The sequence below is a fragment of the Ictidomys tridecemlineatus genome, chromosome 2 (genome assembly GCF_052094955.1).
Source record: "Ictidomys tridecemlineatus isolate mIctTri1 chromosome 2, mIctTri1.hap1, whole genome shotgun sequence".
Classification (NCBI taxonomy): Eukaryota; Metazoa; Chordata; class Mammalia; order Rodentia; family Sciuridae; genus Ictidomys; species Ictidomys tridecemlineatus.
Window position 1 is genome coordinate 11,837,446 of NC_135478.1, and position 13,968 is coordinate 11,851,413.

The 13,968-nt window shown below is 40.6% G+C and overlaps 2 protein-coding genes across 3 annotated transcripts; both read right to left on the reverse strand.

Annotated features, from left to right (window-relative positions):
- Positions 1-411: 411 nt before the first annotated feature.
- LOC106145502 (uncharacterized) lies at positions 412-1,391 on the reverse strand. The gene has a single exon (XM_040291657.2). It carries the CDS (start codon positions 1,345-1,347, stop codon positions 412-414), a length of 936 nt encoding a protein of 311 aa, XP_040147591.2. The 5' UTR covers positions 1,348-1,391.
- Positions 1,392-9,641: 8,250 nt separating this feature from the next.
- On the reverse strand, positions 9,642-10,658 carry LOC144369655 (olfactory receptor 7A10-like). Of its 2 annotated transcripts, XM_078029821.1 has the most exons (2): positions 9,757-10,658; positions 9,642-9,666 (listed from the first exon to the last, which is right to left on the reverse strand). In XM_078029821.1, exons 1-2 carry the CDS (start codon positions 10,656-10,658, stop codon positions 9,642-9,644), a joined length of 927 nt encoding a protein of 308 aa, XP_077885947.1. The 2 variants fall into 2 exon arrangements, with proteins under 2 accessions (XP_077885947.1, XP_077885945.1); XM_078029819.1 differs by lacking the exon at positions 9,642-9,666 and having other exon boundaries at positions 9,729-10,658.
- Positions 10,659-13,968: the final 3,310 nt, after the last annotated feature.

The window sequence follows — 13,968 nt, forward strand, 5'->3', positions numbered from 1 at the left end:
AAATAAAATGCAGATACATATTTTTCCAAATGCAAAATGTTTATCTCTGGTTCATGAGTTTTTGAATGAATCTTTGCTTTTGACATTTTTTAAGCCTTTAGGCAATGGGATAGGTCACTTTTGCAATAGGAAATAGCCAAAGTGTCTCAAGGATCATCATGCCTCTCTTCACCACAACATCACAAAGCATGAAGTGTTTATGTAAATGGACATGCTGTTTGTGTCAGTTACGGATTTGTACTCCAGTTAAATAAATAAAAGCACCCACATTCTCTCCTATTCTTTCCTCATAACCAATGTCTTGTGTTAGTACGAAACATATTCTTTTCATGTAAGAAGAACTGGTTTCACCTGCTGGATGTAAAAATATGAGACACATGCTAACAAGTATTCTGAGAACAACCCAAATGTTTACACTTCCACAAACCCACAGCTAACTGACGAGGGGCCACTGTAGGAATGAGACGCTGACAAAGGCAAGCCACCTTTCCTGATGTTCTCGTTGCCACTGTGTGTCCTTTTGTGCACAGCAAGTGAGGAGCTGTGCCTGAAGGCTTTCTCACACTGATTGCATTGGTAGGGTCTCCCCGAGGTGTGGGTTCTCACGTGCACAATGAGGTGTGAAGACTGGCCGAAGGCTCGCCCACACTCCTGGCACGCATAGGGCTTCTTGCCGCTATGAGTCCTCGCATGTTTCCTGAGGGACGAGGGCTCACTAAAGGCTCGTCCACACTCCTGGCACTGGTAGGGCTTCTCTCCGGTGTGAGTCCGCATGTCACTCTTAAGGGTGGACAGACGACTCAAGACCTGACCGCAGGTCGCACACTCATACAGCTTCTCCCCCGTGTGGATTCTCTTGTGCACGTTCAGGTGTGTGCTGGTCCTGAAGGGCGTCCCACACTGAGTGCACTCATAGGGTTTCTCTCTGGTGTGAGTCCGCAGGTGCGTCTTCAAGGACGAGTGTTCCCTGAAGGCTTTCCCACACTGGCTGCATGCGAAGGGCTTCTCTCCAGTGTGAGTTCTCACGTGGCTCCGGAGAGATGAGGGCTGGTTGAAGGCTTTCCCACAGTCCTTGCATGCACAGGGCTTCTCTCCTGTGTGGTTTCTCTGGTGCAGAATTAGGTTGAAGTTCCTGGTGAAGGTTTTCCCACACTGACTGCATTCAAAGGGCTTCTCTCCGGTGTGAGTTCTCAGGTGTCTTCGCAGATTCGAGGAATACTTGAAGGCCTGTCCACATTCTTGGCACTGGAAGAATTTCTCTGCAGTATGAGTCTTCTCGTGCCTGAGAAGGTCAGAGCTGTAGCGGAAGGACTTTTCACACTGGTCAGATGCATAAGTCTTATCCATGCTGCGGAGTTTTTCAGGTGTGATTAGGTGAGTGTTCTGGAAGAAGGACTTCCTGCTCTCTTGACATTCATGGGGTGAGGGGTCCCTCCAGAAGGAATTGTCTGGTCCTGAAAAATTGGTCTATAGTATTAAAGGGTTTCCCTGGCTCAGTATATTCACAGAGATCTTCTCCAGGCTGTGGTTGCTCCTGTCGGTTAAGGAAAACGTGAAGACAAAGCTTTATCACACTCAGAGATCATGTTCCCCATGGAAGTTGAATTCAGGAGAAAGTCAGTCCTACATCTACTCAGAGTTCCCTCGAGAGGCACAGGGTGGACACTCTCCAACAGAGCTTTTTTCATTACTTTCCTAGGGATTCTTAGAGGATTTTTGAATTGTTTAAGCAAAATTAAGTTTTGAACACCCAATACCTGCATGCAATCTGTGAAAATGGTTACTGAAGGACACTCTGAAGATTCAAGGGTTTCTTTCCAGGGCTGGGGATGGAACCAAGGGTCTTTCAAATGCTAAGTCCATGTACTATCATCTTCACCTTGGCACCAAGACACAAGTCTTAATCTACATTTAAAGTTTTCTCCAACTTATGACATTCACTGACTTAAGAAAAAAAATGATTCCTCCTGGGAAAGCACCCTTTGCCACCAATCTCTCTCTCCGCTCTTAGGCAGCTTGTCTACCCTATGGCAACCACAGACTTGTCCTACTATAGAGATCCAAGAGTAACCCCTTGAGAATCTTATCTGTTTTGTGTCAATGGAAAAAATCCCCACAGAAATATCTTGGCTAGGAATTGATTCTTGGGGTTGAAGTGGAGGTTCTGAAATGAATTAGGTAATAAAAGAATTAAAAATAGAGAAAGAAACTCTGGGATCAAGATGACAAAAAAGCATAAAAAGGCTTGTGTGGTTTATTTTTCAATATTGATCCCAAACATAGGAAGACTATTGCAAAGAGGAAGAATGTATCAGAGAGCCAAGAAAAATTACCGGTGGCCTTTGACTATGTGCAGAATTATGTAATCACAGAACAAGGGATAAGAATCATAGACAATATGCTGAGAAAAGATTCCATGAAGACTGGAACTGACACTAAAGGGAAATATTAGCAAGAATGTATAGTGGGGAGGTGCGGATAAAATACATGCATAAAAGTAGTAAATATGAAGAGGAGGAGGGACAAATATTTCTACCAAATCAGAGGAAAGTATTAAAGTTAAAAAGGAAAGGTTGATTTTCTAAAGGAGCTCAACCTAACATCCCTCTCATTCAAGGCACTGAGAATGTCCCCTGTTGACAATTTCCAACTCTTACGCCCCTTTTCCTCCTAGAGCTGGTGCTCACCAGGTCTGCCTGAACTCACCTAAACAGGTCTCTGGGAAGACTCCTCTTTCAGGGCTCCACAGCTCCTCTCTTTGCTCCCAGGGGTACAAAGTACTGGGTTTGCCTAGTTCATCTCCTGCTTGTGGGAAAGAAGATGCCTAGTAAGGTAAGACCATGCCCTACCATGACCCAGAAGTCCACTGACATCCCAAAGTCCTTGAGGTTCTAGAAATTCATGCCTGAATCCTGAGGGACACAGCTAAGGTCTTTCACTAATGAACAGAATCCCAGCCTCCTCACTGGGACATAAAGGACAGGGGGATCCCTGGTCCCAAAACTAGGGCCAGGCTCAGAGACATACTTGAGAATCCTGGAAGCTTTTAATCATGGAGAGATAAAGCAGAGGACAAATATTCACCTCCATGGGGAGGTAACATGAGCATCATGAGGACGTCTGGCTGGTCTGTCTGCCTCTGGATCTCCCAGACCTCCATTCAATTTGTTGAACCCCGTTGCTTGGAAGAAATTCTATGGACCATGGATGCATTCTCCTTGCATTTTTTGAATTTCCTAACTTACTGCTTTCTTATATTTTTCTGTAGTAATTACAGATAGACTTCTTTACCTTTGGGAAAATACAAAGGTGAACAGAGCAGATGAAGTCTCTGCTCACCTGTATCTGGTTTTATCAGGTCATAGACTGAGAACAGAGAGATAAATGTGTTCTAGCACAATGCCCCCAGCCATGGGAAGGGAGCAAAGGGACAGGAGGGTCATGACATGTGCATGGGTTTGTGGAGAACAGCTGGGGAGACCTCTGCTGGTTGGCTGAAGGCCAGAACCAGGGCCAGAGGGCACCTGTGGGCTTTGTTAAAAAAAATCAAAATCCAAACCCAAAAAATAATAAAGAAAAGATGCCACATGAGAGAAGTGAGGAAGAGGACTCCTCAGCCACCAGGTCAAAACCAACTGGTCAAGGAGACCTGGAAGAGGCACAGGAAACCCAAGAGGCCTTCTATCATATAAAACCATGACAAGATTCTATTGTACTTTTGGGGAACATTTTCTAAATTGTTAATTTATTCACCTTCATCCTTTTATATTTGGATCATTTCTATATCACTTTGAAACCATAAAAACATCTCTGTTTCTGGCTTTGGATGTGTTTATTTCTGCTCCTTTCTTATTTTGCTGGGCACCCAGGAGACAGGGCTGGAATGCTGCTGGAACCAAGGGAGCGGTTTCCTCCTGTTGGTCTCTCAGGGACCCTGAGCTTATTACCTCACCCCTCCACCCCGTGTCCATTTCATCCCACTACTTTCCTGTCTATTGACATCTTTCTCCATATGTGTGTTTCTTTAAATGCAGGGTGTAATCTAGCAATATGTAACAGTATTTGCCCTGTGTTTATTTGTCCAGCGGAAGCATGCAAAATGAACATTCTGGCTGACATTTCTACATTAGGAGAAAGATAATTTGATCTCTCCAGCTTGTATTGTATACACTAGGAGTCTAACAGTGTGGTGTGAAGGTCAGAGGCCACAGGGATGACAGTGTGATGTGTGTGCATATGTGCCGACCTCAAGGCAGGGCACTGGGACTCAGATAGGCCAGGGTGATGGTCATAGAACATAGATCAAGTCAACACTGGCTGAGAAGCACTTGTTTGAATTTAACAATAGCAACGTATTCTTGCAACATTGATATCATAGTGAATTGATGAGAACAAATATGAAAGGCATAGAAAGTACAAGTAGCACGATACCATTATGAAATATTGTGCATCCTTTGAAATACTTAAACTGCATGGAGTTAGTTGTCTGCAGAAAGTCCACAGGAATTATGGAGTGAGAAGATAAGGGGGGATAAACTAGAAAAGAATACTGCACCACTGCAGAGAGCATTTATGATGTGCATAGGACTGTACTCATGTGTTTGCATAAAAGTATAAGAGCATGTGTGTATGCATAATATAGAAAGAAAAGCTTTAAAATAGCCTGAGAATTTATAGAACAGAGAATGGCAGCATAAATTGAAGTAGATAAGTATAGTGCTTTTTTCTATAAGGCATGAGACTATGGTTTTATTTCTATCTTAAAAGTTTATTTAATACCCAGACATCAATTTATTCACCATGTTTTAGTTTTTGTTTTCTTTGGCAGGGCTGGGTCTCAAGCCCAAGGCCTTGTGTATGCTAGCCATGCTCTATACAATTGAACTTTAGCCTGAATTGATACACAATACCTGTACAGGGTACAGTGTGAGAAATCAGTATAGATATTCAATATGCAATGTTCAAATCAGAATAATCAGCATTTCCTTCTCCTTCAATATTTATTAATTTTCAGTGTTGGGAAACTTCTAATTTTTCTCTTCTAATTCTTTATAAGAATACATAATTAAAAGATGGTCTACTGTTTTGAAGTAATTTTATGTTTTTCCTATAAATATAAAATTATGGCTATAAAAATACAGAATAAGATGAGCTTTAGTCACTGTCCTGTGAACATCAGGATTTATGGCTCTTATGTTTCTACCCACCAATAACTTCCTCCTCACTCTCCTCCACACTTCCTCCCCTCTGCTGAGCACACATTCTACATTTCACTATTTAATTTGTTAATTTTATCATTTTTATTTGTATATACGCATTGTGCATATTAATGGGACTCATGTCACTTTTCAGTACAAGCATACAGCTCACACTGATTGAAACAAAATTGAATGAAAATCAAATAGAAAAATTATGAAATATTAATGATTTAATAATATCAACTCGGGTTCCTAACTCAAGAGTAAACTGCCAAAAACTCATAAATATTAAACTATGAAGGAAATCCTCCACAGTGTACAGTGGTAACAATACTGAAATTCTGAATTGGCTTTATATAAAGGTAAGTGTATCCTAATACACATGATATAAATAGGACGAGCTTTAATCAAAGGGGAAGGAAGCTCGAATGCCTTCCCAGGTAGGGCTGAAGCCAACGCCTCTCTGGGAAATGTACCTAATCACAAAAAGCTAAGGGTCACAGTAAGCAACAACAGACATGTGAAAACAAGTTGGAAATACACAAAAAAAACCACCACCAGAGATGCACAAGAACAGTGAAGCAAGAACTCACAAGTAAAGAATACCAATTGCTGTGCTCTTTCAGAAATAAAGTGGGAACATAATCCAACTGACAGATTGGACTACACAAAGTCCATAAATTTTCACACATTCCCCACAAATATCTCTATACACACATGAAACAAATAAACTAAAAGGCAATCAGGAAGTTTGGGGTGAGGGCACTCCAATACTTTATAAGAATGCCTAAGAAAATTGGAAAAATGTCACCTGTGTCTCCAGGGAGACATTTTGCAATACAGAGGTAACTGGCTACCAACCCCCACAAATATGCCACCTCACAGATATTGCAAAGTAATACTCTTAGACATATCTATAATCAGCTGTGACATAATGCTTTTCTGTGTGAATATCAAAGGGAGAGACAATACTATCAGAAGTGTGTTCATGAACTTCTGTTGCAAGATAATACTTGTAAGATCCTTAATATGGATGCTTGCCAACAATACACAAACATACTATTATTGTAAGAAAACACATTTTTGAAAAGCCCTAATCTGACTTCTTGTACCTCCACAGTTGAAGCCTGTTCCTCTTGCACAATGGTAACAATACTGAAATTCTGAATTCACTGCAAAGATTCTTGGGTCTCTGTTCTTTCTCTGGAAGCTCTGGACGCCTCCCTCCCATCCTTTCTTCAGCCTCTGTTAGCTCCATTTCATGGTCAGCAGAGAACCCTGTGTTAACCAGTGCAACATTCACTTCTCTGCAAAGTGTTATGAATCAATGCAGCCTGTGAATAAATCATCCATCAGGACAGCAAGTGGCCACAGCAGTGCGGCTCCTGGCTAGTTCAGCCTGGCCCTAAACTGACCTCAGCTAAAGTGTCTTGGGCTCTATTCTCCCTTCTGATCTCCTTCAGTGTCCACTGAGATCTCAGACTCACCTGGAGACCAGCTCTGGGAGGAAGGTCTCTCTGTGGAAGTTCAAGGTCCTGCCTGGGTGGGCTTGATGATGACTGAAGATCTGTCCTCAGATAACACAGCAGGAAGGAGTCAAGTGCTGAGCATACTGAAGACCTCAAACGACACCACCATGTCCTGTCCAGCACAGGGCTATTCACTGAGGGACCACATTAGAGCAGAGAGCCACAGCTCCCTAAATCTGCTCATTAGCTCATTTCACTCTTATTCCCCCGAGGGACACTGGCCTGGAAAGACAGGAAATTCTTCCTGCGGATTCTCTGTTCCCAGGAGACCCATTTATAACACAGAGAACCTAGTTTTTATTGCTCCTCCATGGATTCATCTGCTGCCTTCCAGGGGTCCAGCCTCCTAGAATACCCCCAGAAAATGGTCATGCCCTCTTTACCAAGGGTGAGCATTATGTTCCCATGGTATAAAGCCTTGGACACTAAACTTCTTGCCTTCATGGTCCTTTCCCAAAGAATCAGGAAATTTATAGGTTTTTTTACATTTTTATTTTATTTGTTCTTCTTAGATATACATGACAGAAGAATGTATTTTGGCATATTATACATTCATGGAGTATAATTTATCCTAATTAGGATCCTATTTTGCGGTTGGTGGTGGGGAGGGGAAGAATGGAAGTCCACTGGATTAGACAAAGTGTAATGAAAGGAAAGGAGGGAGAGGGGAATAGGAAGGACAGTAGAATTAATCGGAAATAAATTTCCTGTCCTTGTATTTGAATACACAACCAGGGTAACACCACCTCATGTACAACCAAATTTATAGTTTTAACATACTTTAAGAGCTTTTTAAAAAAAATATTTATTAAGAACAGATGAACTTAGTTCTTTACTCTGCACCATAACCCGAGATTAGCACCTGATAAGAATAGTGCAATTTCATATTTTCTAAACTCTATTCCATGAAGTCTATTTTGTGTAGCGACACCACTGTGAACTCCATCTCCACTGCAGAAACTGGGCTGACATGTGATATTACATTAAGGAGAAATGGGACCTTCATTTCAATTCTGACATGATGTTTCCGCTTCTCAAAATATGGGCATCTCGAATTCAACTAACTACATATATTTTTCCCTTAGGGATATTGGCAATGTGTGCAGGGTGTACTAACCAACCAGGATAGTTCCCAACACAAATAACTACATTGACCCAAAATTTCAGTAGTTAGAAGGTGATCAAAATGAATTCTCAACCAACTTCATTATGTAGAAGAATTACCAGGGATGTGATTTCCAGGGCAAATTTTGGGGTTATGGGTCTCCTGAAACTCTGTATTTCAGCAAGGTCCAGAGTAATCCTGGTTCTGAAGGTCCTGGTCCGTGGACCTAACTTGGAGTAGCAAGACTGTGAAGCTCTGTGGAGTCTGGTGTAGGTAGTTTTACATCCTCTCCTCCCAAATTGTCTTTGTATGTTATTCTGAAAGGAAATGCATCCACTCACTTTAGAGATTGTAATGATTCCTTTTTTCTGTTATTATTATATATTCTCTTGTATTACTGGGGAGTAAAGCCAGAAGGAACCTATCAGTGAGCTACACGACTTTACCATGCATTTATCTATTTATTCACTTATTTATTTATTTTGAGCCAGGTTTCTCCCTAACTTGCCCAGGATGGCCTCAAAACTGCCACCGTCCAGCATCAGCCTCCAAGTCACTAGGAATAAAGGTGTGCACCACCATTTCCAGCCAAGAATTCCATACAAGGGTTCTTGAATGACACTAATGTAATTCTGAAAAAGACATTTTACTAGGCAGAATAATTATCTCCTCAAGATGTCTATAAACTAACCCAAAGAAACGTTGGATATGTTACATTAAAAAATAAATTATTCCATTCCATTTTTAATGATTTATTCATACATTATAGTTATACATTATATTAGTACATTAGAGTGATATATATTACAGTGGTGCTCATTTTGACATACTCACGCACACAGAATATAATATGCTCCATCTCAGTCCCCAGGACTCCCCTTTCCTGGCTCTCCTCCCTCCTCTATTCCCCTTCCTGTACTCCAGTGGTCTTCTTTTATTTATTGATTGTGTTTTTAGTTGGAACCTTATACATAAACATGAAGCTGGAACTCACTGCAGTGTGTCCATGTGTGTGCGTGACACACTGGGGTCTATCTCACTATGCAGTACCCCCTTTCACCATCCCTCCTCTCTCCACCTCCAGCTCCTTCCTTGACACTACTGTTCTCCCTTCTAGTTTCAAGAGATTCCCTTTCTATTCCTCATTTCTCTCTAGCTTCCACATGGGAGAGAGAACGTTTGACCCTTGACGTTCTGAACCTGGCTTGTTTCATTTATAACCATGTTCTCCAGGTCCATCCACTTACCAGCAAAGTCCATGATTTAATTTCTCTTTGTGGATGAATAAACTCCATCATATGTATATATACCATATTTTCTTTATCCATTTACTGTTGAATTTTTAAGACCTTAATAACTTGTAACAAAATGCATTAGCATACTAAAGACAAATGTTCAAGAAAAGTAGTTAAAATGCTGACACACACAGGAACAATAATGCAAAACAGAGAAACTGTGGCCTCAGATTTTGCTCAAGCACAAATTGCAAAATTGTTCTCAGGTGCCCAGTGCTGCTGTTTCCATGAACATTGTAAAAGACATGACTATTTTAAGAATGAAACAGAAAAGAACCTAAATCAATACAAGATATGTCAGGTGGGAAGAAATCATTTGTAAGAAACTTTGTCTCTCTGTGACATAAATGTTTCCTGTTTGGAAGAAAAGGTGAGTAGACAAAGTGCAAAACCTGTTGCCTGTCAGAGAAATCAAGAACCTGGGTAAAGAGAGCAGTTACACTGCACAGAGGTCAAAACCAGAATCATGTAACCTCCAGGAGGTAAACTGAATGAAAGGGTGTCACATTCACAGTCATATCAAAGATCCACAACTCTGGCTCTGAGGCTTTGCTGCCTGCAGTCCTGGGCATGTGCTCCTGAACCTCAGGACAAGAGTCTTTCATAATTTCCCTCCAGAGAGCCTTAACAGGGCTCCTTTCATATCCTTATTCCTCAGACTGTAGATGAAGGGGTTCAGCATGGGGGTGACCACCGTGTACATCACAGAGGCTGTTGCACTGGAGGGTGAGCTCTGGGCTGAAGCAGAACTGAGGTACACACCAAAGCCTGTGCCATAAAATAAGCAGACCACAGAGAGGTGAGATGCACAGGTGGAGAAGGCTTTGTACCTGCCCTGAGCTGATGAGATTGCACAGATGGAGGACACTATCTTGGAGTAGGAGTAAAGAATGCCAGTGATGGGGCCACCTCCCAGTAGCACAGTTACAAAATACCTCACCAAACCATTAAGAAAGGTGTCAGAGCAGGCAAGCTGAACCACCTGGTTAAGTTCACAGAAAAAGTGGGGGATGTTTATGTCTCTGCAGAAGGACAGTCTCAAGACCATTAAGCTTTGCAACAAGGCATGCAGGACACTCAGGATCCAGCACACTAGAACCAGAAAACCACAGAGCCTGGGATTCATGATGACAGTGTACTGCAGCGGGTGGCAGATGGCCACATACCTGTCATAGGCCATCACAGTCAGGAGGAAATTGTCCAACTCTACAAAAATAAAGAAAAAGCACATCTGGGTGATGCAGCCTGCGTAGGAAATGGCCTTGTTCTGTGTCTGGAGGTTCACCAGCATCTTAGGGATGGTGGTGGAGGTGAAGCAGATGTCCACAAAGGACAAGTTGGAGAGGAAGAAGTACATGGGCGTGTGCAGGTGGGAGTCTGAGATGGTGGCCAGGATGATGAGCAGGTTCCCCAGCATAGTGACCAGGTACATGGACAGGAAAAGGCCAAAGATGAGGGGCTGCAGTTCTGGGTCCTCTGAAAATCCCAGCAGAAGGAATTCTGAAATTCTTGTATTGTTTCCTGGTTCCATGACGGGGTGTCACTACCAGAAAGAGAATAAATACATGACTATTCTTCACACATATGGACACTACAGATATAATTAAATGTTACAATTTTTATTTTCCAATAAAGAAATTTTTTTCTATTGTTTCTGGTCTTGTTCCCTAGGGCTTCCCTGTCACCATTACTGTTTATAAATTCCCATCTCACTCTAAGTCTTCTCCCCAAGAGCTCATGCAGTATCTGTTTAAGTAAAAATGATTTCTTACCATGGAAGAGCACTTGGGGAGTGCTGGCCACATTCCAGGCACTGCTCAGGCCTCAGCAACAAAAGCTCCTACATCCCAATGATGGGAAAAGAACATATGTAGATAGACGAATCACAGGTCTGTTTTTTCTTTTTGCAGAGGGTATGGCCTATATTTGCATATGCGTATTTCTATTTTCATATGCATCTCATATTGTACATTTTAAATGCATGTGGTCCTTTAAGTATTAATTATACCTTAACAATGCTATTCAAAAAAGAAATCAAGATATATCATAAACATAAGTTCAAGGAGCCCAGGAAAACAAAAGAACATACCACCAGAGAAAGTAAACAGGAAGTGCTTTTTAAGAAAGAAAGACAGAGAGAGAAAGAGTGTTATGCTAGGTGTAACTTCACACATTTTCTGTTCTTGTAGGCACTCTACACTAACAAACACCCCACCCCTGGGGCTTCTTTTTCATGGTTTTCCAAACTAAAAGAAAAAAGAAAATTAAAGAACTGAAAATCATATTATACACATGCAGAAAATACCACATGAAAAAAAAATAGTAATTAAATTGATCAAGACTTTGCACACTAGAATATAACTTATACTGTTCCGTTGACAACTGGCAGGTGATAAACGCTCAGTTATCCCTGGTTGAATGAACCAGAAATGAAGTCCAGTGTATGTGAACACTTCAAATAACATAGTTATGACCCCTTCCTTTTTGACAGCAGAAAATGTATCTGGACACTGCTCAATGTCCCCTGGAGCACAAATATCATTTGTGACTGAGAACCACTTTGAAACTAATCATAGCAAAGTATTTTTTGCAGCACTGATGTAATAGTAAATCAATGATTAAAAAAATAAGAAAGACTACCAAAAGCATGGGTATCACAGCCCCATGGTAAAATATTGTGCATTCTCGGAAATATGTAAAGGGCATTATCTTAGTTGGTTTGAAGGAACTCAGTAGGCATCTTTGAGAGAGAGGGAAAGAGGGGACAAGCTACAAAAGACCCCAGAACTAAACAGAGGGCATGTGCAATGTGCATGGGAGCCTTCCTGCATTTGTATGAGCTTGTCAGGATGCAGAGTATAGGAAGTAAAGCTTAAAAGTAACTAAGAACTTCTAGAAAAACAGTGACAGTGCTAGTAATTTTGGTATAATATAGTTTTTTAATTTAATGCAATGACTTTATGGATTTTCTTTTTGTTTCCAATTTTTATTTAATATCTCACTTTGATTATTAGTTAGTTTTCTATTGAGGGGGCCTTGCTTTTATGTTTCTTATTTTTATTTGCATCGCTGGGGGTCAAACACAGGATGTTGTACATAATAAGCAAGTATTCTGCCTGAGCAGCACCTCAACCTGTTTTTTTAACAGACTCAAAATAACTGTACATACAACAGGGAGAGTGTGAACATTCAATACATATATGCAACAGAGAATGCTCAGATCAGGATAATTAGCATTTCCCTCTCTTTAAACATTTGTCAATTCTTTGTTTTGGGAACTCTCTAACTTCATTTTTCTTCTTTTTCATAAAATGTGTGTTATAAAGCTAGTGTAATATTTTGGAGTAATTTTAAGTTTGCTTCTTATGATTATAAAATTTGAATGTAAAAATGTGTGAGAAATGGATTTGGACTGCAAATGTCCCAACGTGTGCTGGGACAGGGGGCCCCTTTCTCCTCTGACTGTGGACTGCTGTGGTTATCAGGCCTCCCTGGCTCCTCCCCCTGCCTTTCCTGCCTCTGTTGACCACCAGCCTAGATTTCCACCCCAGTGAGTCTTAAATTTTCTCCTATTTTTTGATTAAAAATGCCCTCTGTACATGTTCACAGGGTTCCATGTCACTTTTCAATACATTCATTCAGCAGGCACTGATTGAAACAAAATGGAATGAAAAATATAAAACAGGAAAAGATGTAAAATAGGGATTATTTAATGACATGGGGTTTGAATTTAAGATTAAGTTAACAAATGTCTAAAATAATACAAAATCAAGGAAGTCCTATAACTTTCATGGGTGTGTAAATATGTAAAGTTTTAATATTTTTCATACAAAAAAATATGTGCATTAGAATATTATAAAGACAGAATGAGCTTGGATCAAGAGGGAAATAAGCATGAAACCCTTTCAATGATACCTTAAGGTGACGCCTTTCTGAGCAATCATCTGATCAGAAAAAGACCAAAGACACAATAAGCAACACAGAATCAAATGTGACCTAGCACTAGGGATGCATGAAAATATTCAATATCTTTTTATTTAAAGCAAAGATTGAAAAAATATTAGTCACTCAATTTCACACAAAAAAGCAAAGTACAAATACAGCTAATTGATAAAATTGAATTAACAAATGCATCAGTTTTCACCATGAAAATAGGCTGTGAAAAAAAAGAAAGAAAGAAACTCCAATAATCTCCTATACAGAATACAAGGGGCTGGGCATGATGGTGCACCCCTGTAATTTTAGTGGCTCAGGAGGCTGAAGCAAGAGGATGGCAAGTTCAAAGCTAATCTCAGCAATAGCAAGGTGCCAGCAAATCAGTGAGACCCTGTATCTAAATATAATACAAAATAGAGCTGGGGATATGGTTCAGTGGTCAAGGGCCTCTGAGTTCAATTCTGGTACTAAAAAATAAAGAATATTGGGGGGTCAGATAAAACTTGCTAGTATACAACAGAGAAACTGGCATAGATGTTGCAGAATAAGAAGCACATGGCCAACAAACTCACATACATATTCAGGCTTGCAGATATATGAACTATTACAAAGTAAGGCTCTTAGGTATGTCTCTATTCACCTCGTAAATTATTTTGTTAATGAGATTACAGAAAAAAACTTTAAAATGTATGTCCCATGAACATTTGCAGTGAGATAATCTTACTCAGGAATTGTCGACACTACATAAATATAATCAAATATTTCTCATCTTAAGTGCACATGCATCAAAATACACCCTAACTTCACAATTTCACCCTCCACAGTTTAATCCCTATTCCTCTGCTCTCTTAATTGCAAAGATCCTTTAGCTTCTGTTCTTTCTCTGGGAGCACTGGACGCCTCCC

What these genes read in the sequence shown, in the direction of transcription:
- LOC106145502 (XM_040291657.2), bottom strand. Translation starts at nt 1,347, where the DNA reads ATGGATAAGACTTATGCATCTGACCAGTGTGAAAAGTCCTTCCGCTAC.
- LOC144369655 (XM_078029819.1), bottom strand. Translation starts at nt 10,658, where the DNA reads ATGGAACCAGGAAACAATACAAGAATTTCAGAATTCCTTCTGCTGGGA.